Below are 7,139 nucleotides of genomic sequence, written 5' to 3' on the forward strand. Positions count from 1 at the left end.
ATCCCGCTTCTAGTAAGTCATGTCCGGAACTTTCATAAGATTAATTTTTCCGGTCTGCAGCAATGTTATACTTTTTTTTTTTTTTTTTTTGCAGTGGTGAGGAGTGGCGACTATTACCTGTTTGAGACGGACAGCGAAGAAGAGGATGAGGAAGAGAAGAAGGACGTTAAGAAGAAGAAAGAGGAGGAGCCTCCAGAGAAGTCTGCCTTTCAGGTAAGTGAAGAAAACATTGACCATGTGTCCATGCAGAAGACAGATAGAACGATGTCATCACTGTCCTTCACTGTCCATCAGTTTGTGTACCACGCCTGGATAACTGACTCTAGAACAGCCATGAGAGCCCGCTACAAACAAAGAAAGAATCTTGAGAGGACCCGAAAGGAAAGCAAGGAGGACAAGAGGGGAGGTGAAAAGGGGAGAGGAAGACGTAAGTGGAAAAGAGTAACGTTAGTTAGTTCGTTAAAGTATCGACAGTCTTATCCGTAAGGCGATGTGACAATTGTGTCTTGTGTTTTCCGTGCAGGCGATGTCAAAGAGATAAGGGAGAAGGAGGATCGTGAAGAAGTGGAGGAGGAGCAGGAGGGAGAGCAGGAAGAGGACGATGTTTCAGGTGAGGTGTCTTCTTCGGACTGACAATACAATATGCAATGAGCAGTGATGGAACAGTAACTAAAGTGCTGATGATGATGATGATGATGTGTTTTAGACACAGTTCTGCACCGGTTCTCCAACACGCTGCAGTTCTGTTGGGTTTTGCTGTCAGCTTTGCTCGACTCTCTGACGGCCTGTCTCAGGAGTCTCTGCGTGGAACATATCGACATCTCGACCGTTCTGCGCATCGAGCACTGCATGCTCACTCAACAGGCCAAACAGGTATTCAGAGCACTCACATCTAAGGGTAGAAATCGAGAACTGTTTCTTGTGGAAAATGAGTTCCCGACGGTCTGATCCCGTGGTATTATTTACCCAGGTCCTCGTGCTTCTTTCTTTGGTAAAGTAGTGTCCTGGTGCTTGTTATGATGCGATATGATGTTCGAGGCGGAAGAATGCAGCACCAATGTATCACCTCACAAGATGCTTCGTCTAAATTAACAACTTAAATCTTGTAAATATAATTACTCTATTATTGTAACGTTATAACTTTTTACACAACAGCGTTTATCTCGTAACATTGTGACTTTAAAAACTCATAAGATTGCAAGTTTTTTCTTAACATTTTTACTATTTTATTTTATTCTCAAGATTGCGCTACATTGACTTTCTTTCATTTGTGTTGTTTTTTTTTTTTTTTTGCTCGGATACTTTTTGCCTTTCGTTATGACTCATTATGGTGTAAGTCAGACTCTTACTGACGTTACCTCTGTGTTAGCGTAGGTGAGTGACGTGGGTGCTCGCGTACAGTGAATGTGAATTCCGACTTTAGCTGAAAATCGAGTTACATTGTGCCGTAAGAACAGACTCCTTGTATTTGTTTTTCTAACTGGAGAAATTCAGTAAGATAATTGATTCAGAATTAATATGTGATATTAATATTTCAATTTAAAATGTGTTAAATCAATTCCCCATTGACACGACTCTTCCCATTTCTGGTCATGATCAGGGTCACTTACCAAGCAGAGAGGCGATCAGTGTCTACTACCAGGAGCAGATGATGAGAGCATCAACAGAATCTGGGTTGGATACGGTGGAGCCTGAGGAAAGACATGACGAAAGAGCTCATTGTGATGCTGAAGAGGTTGAAAAAGCTGAAATAAAATCAGACACTGGAGCACTAGCTACAGATATATTGGACCCTACCCATCCTACCCATCATCCTAAAACCGACTCCGACATAGAAAATGAACCAGAAGCTCCTGATTGTGATCATATACCAGATGCAGCAGATGGCACCCCTGCATGTTTAATAGCTAAAACCAGCCAGAGACCAAGAGTTAAACTGTCCAGGATGAACCGGGTTCAGTCCGATTCTTCATCATTAGAAGATGAAAACCTCCCATACAGGTTTGTGCTCCGGGTGTTAGTAAAGCTTTACTAAACTACCGTCATTTCTGGTCTATAAGCCGCTACTTTTTTTTCACACACTTCGAACCCTCCGGCTTAAACAATGCTGCGGCTAATTTTTACGAGGGCTAACGATGTTCACACCAACTTCTATAGCCAACTTCTGGTTAGTTACTGTGTGTTATACTAGTAGCGTATGTCTGTCTGTGAATGGCTGTGTGCGTATATGTGCGTGGGGCGTGCGAGAGAGTGAGAGCGGTAGCAAAAGTTGAGAGCAGTTTGAGCCCTGTCATGTTGAAGAGTGAGTTGGTTATACAGGAGCTGTTTATGTTCTGTTGTGGTCGGAGTGGCTGATAATAAAGACCCCAACTTCCCTGTTTCTGTTTACCTCTGCTGTGGACACAAAGTGAAGGGAGTTAGCCCCGAAGCTAATGTTAGCTTCCGCCCTGGAGCAGATCCCTAAGTCTCCCCTGTACATTCCAACTACGGTCAGGGTACGGAAGCAGGAAAGAGCTAACGTGTAACCAGCCAATTAAAAATGAAAAAAAATATTTTTGTGTAAATATCCCATGTTACAACGTGGACATGTGCGGCTTATAGAGACGTGTGGCCTTTATATGTACAATTATTTTTTTTCTTTTTAAATTTAGTGGGCGTGGCTTATATTCAGCTTCGCTAAATAGTCCAGAAATTAGAACTTCGTCTTAACCTGTTCTTACATACATTTCTCCTCTCTGTGTAGTGATTACGAAGGTGGGGATAAGCCACTTCCTGTTGATATGCAGGGGTCACACACCTGCAGTAAAGCCTCTACTACTTCTTCTTCTGCTTCTTCGCTCACACTCCTCACTCCATCAGTCAGCACCCCACTTCAGCGGGAGAAGCTGGAGAAAGTGGGGGACACGGATAAAAAGGCAGCGTCAAGGGAGTGCTTCAACTTCCCCTATCCGGGCACCGCTTCCTGCGAGCTCATATCTCGCACTCATGAGTTAACTGCGAGCGAGCTCTTAAAGAACAGGTGAGAATGGGCCACGCTTTAGAGGGTGAGTCGAAATGTCTTCATTCCTGCCTCTTCGCATCATTTGTCTCTTGTTACAGAACGTTTTACAACGATGAGCTGGAGGCATCAGACCAGTTCTATAGAAATCAGCCACAGGTGTTGCAGCTCTGCTATGCCCTCTATAACATTCTTGCAGCCAGGTATAAAAAAAATCCTCATAATAGTGCTTCGTTATAGTCATGCATGCAATTGAACAAGTCACAAACTATGGCTCTGCCCCCTTTCCTGCAGGTCAGAGACTGTGTGTTACCTGGTGATAGTGTTAAACCACATGGTGTCGGCCAGTTGTCTAACGCTCGTGCTGCCGGTCCTGGTGTTTTTGTGGGCAATGCTGTCGGTCCCTCGCCCCAGTAAGGCATTCTGGATGACAGCCATCATCTACACAGAGGTTCACACAGCTCTGGCTCAGATCACAAACGACTGTCATCCCAGCTCTGGCTCAGATCACAAACGACTGATAGTTTACCAGTTAATGATTCTAATCTAATGTATGTCACTGATGCTGTTTTGACAGGTCACTATCGTCATCAAGTATTTCTTTCAGTTTGGTTTCTTTCCGTTTAATCAAAAACTGGATGTGGATCGTTCCAAGCCGTTCCATCCTCCCAACATTTTGGGGGTAGAGAAGAAAGAAGGATACGTTCTGTATGACCTGCTGCAGCTCTTGGCACTGTTCTACCACCGTGCTACACTTAAGGTAAGGCAACGCCGTGCAAGTGTTTTTGCTAAGCTAACAGTTACCGCATCATGTCACAACCAACCTGCTTGGTTTACTGCAGCGGTTCGCAGTTATTTTCTGTCATGGCCCCCCTCCCCCGTCCTCCTTTGACCCCCACCCCTGCGAATTTCTAAATAGAACAAAACTTACTCCTTTGACTGAGAAACAGAAAGAAGCTCTCTGTAGGCCGTATACATATATATAAAAAAAAAGGCGATATAAAAAACTTTTCTTTTTGATTCCTCTACAGTGCCACGGACTCTGGGATCAGACTGTAACCCTGGAAACCAATGCCTCCAGTCACACTGATCACCTGAATAGTGATACCGATGACGCCAAATCTAGCGGTGTGCTTCATAGGACCAACACACTCCGACGCCGAGAGAGGAGCCGAACCCTCCCCAGCCCCACAAGGCTGCCATCCCCTGCTGGTACAGACGTTTTTTTTTTATCGGTCGCAGTCTGATTGGCTTAAAATTACTGGAGAGAGAGACATTGGGCTGGAAATCGGTCGCAGTCTGATTGGCTTAAAATGACTGGAGTTGTTGTTGTTGTTATTGGAGTTAAAGTTTGACCTTTCTCGTGTCCACAGGCAGTGTGAGCTCCAGACCTGAGGTTTTCAGCAGCTTGGACCTCCTTTTGCAGAAACTCAGGGAACTCTCCATAAGAGCCAAACACGTAGCTGTTAGCAGGTACTGTGACTGTGAAATGAATTGAGGCTACAGTTCGGCGTGGCTAACCCATTAATATTGCAATAATTCAATAATGAGTTATTATTGAGTCATAATGAGTCATTATTTTTCTTTATTCTAGGTGTATGTCTTTCTATGATCCTATATGTCAGTTCTTCAGAGCTCTCATTCAGCCAGAGTACAATGCTGTCACGGATGTTTACGTCCTTATGTTCCTCGCTGACACCATTGATTTCATCATCATCGTCTTTGGCTTCTGGGCCTTTGGGGTAATTTTTCCCTTGGTATCTTGGTATTAATTCCGTTTTTTTTTTTTACACGTCCTTCTAGATTTACAGTTCATTTCTTTTACAATGTGTTTTCAGAAACACTCGGCGGCTGCTGACATCACGTCCTCTCTGTCGGAGGATCAAGTTCCGGAAGCCTTTTTAGTGATGGTTCTGATCCAGTTTGGTATGTCCACCTACGTGTAATGTTAGTTTGTATACATTTTAGTGATGCACCGAATTTTTTCTTTCGGCCGAAAGACTTTTATCACCGAAATAACACGGCCAAAACAGCACTAAGGTGTCTTCTAAGAAAAAGAGGTGGACTTGATCCATGTTATAAAAATCATTACTTGGACGGCATGAGAAATGATCCAGCAATTGACTTAAATGCACTTTGTGTGTTTTTTTATGAGATTACATATTTAATTTTACAATCTTTCAGCAGGCCAGTAGTACATTATCATTTAATGTACACGTAAGTGGACGCAACATTTAATATTTAACATTGCGCTAAATAATTATTTTCATGATTTTGTAATTGTTATATTCTTTAAAACATTAATATTATATTATTATTCACAGTCATAGCCATAAATGCAATGGTACTAATAATTATTAATAATAATAATTTCTTTCGGTCTTTCGGTTTTCGGCCTGGGTTTCCTCATCGCAGAATTTTCATTTCGGTGCGTCACTAATAAATGCATGTTTGCTAACTGAGTCTCCTCCTTTCTGTCTCCAGGCACGATGGTCATCGACAGGGCTCTATACTTAAGGAAGACAGTTTTGGGAAAGTTGATTTTTCAGCTAATTCTGGTTTTGGGAATTCATTTCTGGATGTTCTTCATTTTGCCGACCGTCACTGAGAGGTACCACGTCTTTACCTCGTATATTGATGCCTGCTGAGCTGCACGTCAAAAGTTGACACGGTGTGTGTGTGTTTGTGTTTGTGTCTCCAGACGCTTCAATCAGAACCTGGTGGCTCAACTCTGGTACTTTGTGAAATGTGTTTACTTTGGACTGTCAGCCTATCAGATCCGATCCGGGTACCCGACAAGAGTTCTCGGAAATTTCCTCACAAAGAGTTACAACTACCTAAACTTGTTCCTGTTCCAGGGGTAAGACACAGAACAAAAATAAATGATGACTGAAACTGAAACGACATAAACAAAAACAATAGAATTTCTGGACATGAAACTTAGGTGATGAGTAAAAATTGACATAATAACAACAAAGTAAAAACAGATGAAGTTTACCTTGGTCAATCATGATGAATCATGAAAAGTTACCATTGTGATTAATCAATGATAAATCCACAGCTACCCTGTGATTAATCTAATTTTAAAATTTTTGAACCAATTAACTTATCTAGTAAAAATTATAGGAGAATTTTCGTAGATTTATATCAAATATTGGCACCTGTGCAAACTGCACAGCAATTCAGCAAATATACCGGCGGGACAAGAAAGTGAAAGATGCGAAACATAAAACACCTCAATATCAGGGTAACCACCTCCGAATTGACAAAATGCGTGACAAGTAGTAGGTTCATGTGGGACAATGACAGACAGCCGCAATCATTTAAAGCCAACCCTTTTTTTTTTTTTTAACCAAGTAACATGCATGTACCTTGCTTTTTACCTCCACAAAACAAACAAAAATTCTATAGTACCAAAGACATAACCTAAACCTGAAGTGCCTCACACACATTAATTCCTAATTCTTCCACTTTTGACATCAAATAAGCAGATAAGACCCAACAAAATATGACCTGATGTCAAATTAAAAACCGTCAATGTAAACAGGTCTCTATAAAACCAACAACTCTTTGGGATTATATGGCCATCAGTAACCAAATCATCCATCCATTTTCATCCTCTTATCCGTTACCGGGTCACGGGGGCAGCAGTCGCCAACCCCCCCAAACCTTCCTGTGGGTGGTGAGTCCACTGGAAGGTACCAACCGCCTTAACCGGGATTCGAACTTACCCAGGAGGTGAACCCTGGCAGAGACATTGCCTCTGGGCCAAAGCACCACTAACCAAAACCTGAAAATGAAAAATACTCCGCACAATGGTAGCAGATAAGCAACCAAATGTTAAAAACCTAGGCTGTAACAAGCTTCAGTGGCCATGAATTTCTGCATCGTTGTAGAACGCTATACAGCTATGTGCAGAGACACAGAATCTCCAAAGCCCAAAATTAAATAATAATAATTACTATTTAATGAATTAATAATATTAAATAATTAACAAAGAAAATTCCAATTCTTCAAACTTGGACCCTTTATTGGTCCCTCTAAACAAACAAACCAAAAAAAAAAAAAAAACAAACACTGCCGAAGAAAAGCCTTCTCTTTCTCCCTGCATCCAATGGTTACATAACAAACGGCAGGATAT

General features: G+C 42.0%; 1 protein-coding gene across 1 annotated transcript in view; it reads left to right on the forward strand.

The window, feature by feature from the left end:
• The window catches only part of LOC103392004 (piezo-type mechanosensitive ion channel component 2-like), a 39,629-nt gene that overhangs the window by 24,980 nt on the left and 7,510 nt on the right, over positions 1–7,139 (forward strand). Inside the window, exons 30-45 of the mRNA XM_025062356.1 lie at positions 8–12; positions 95–213; positions 295–427; positions 524–610; positions 707–873; positions 1,601–2,001; positions 2,744–3,019; positions 3,100–3,201; positions 3,293–3,449; positions 3,576–3,758; positions 4,030–4,210; positions 4,372–4,471; positions 4,593–4,740; positions 4,837–4,924; positions 5,483–5,609; positions 5,700–5,858. Coding sequence (XP_024918124.1) covers positions 8–12; positions 95–213; positions 295–427; positions 524–610; positions 707–873; positions 1,601–2,001; positions 2,744–3,019; positions 3,100–3,201; positions 3,293–3,449; positions 3,576–3,758; positions 4,030–4,210; positions 4,372–4,471; positions 4,593–4,740; positions 4,837–4,924; positions 5,483–5,609; positions 5,700–5,858 — 2,433 coding nt within the window. The remainder of the gene's footprint in view (positions 1–7; positions 13–94; positions 214–294; positions 428–523; positions 611–706; positions 874–1,600; positions 2,002–2,743; positions 3,020–3,099; positions 3,202–3,292; positions 3,450–3,575; positions 3,759–4,029; positions 4,211–4,371; positions 4,472–4,592; positions 4,741–4,836; positions 4,925–5,482; positions 5,610–5,699; positions 5,859–7,139) is intronic.

Source organism: Cynoglossus semilaevis, chromosome 1 (assembly GCF_000523025.1).
Source record: "Cynoglossus semilaevis isolate Cse_v1.0 chromosome 1, Cse_v1.0, whole genome shotgun sequence".
NCBI classification, from domain to species: Eukaryota; Metazoa; Chordata; class Actinopteri; order Pleuronectiformes; family Cynoglossidae; genus Cynoglossus; species Cynoglossus semilaevis.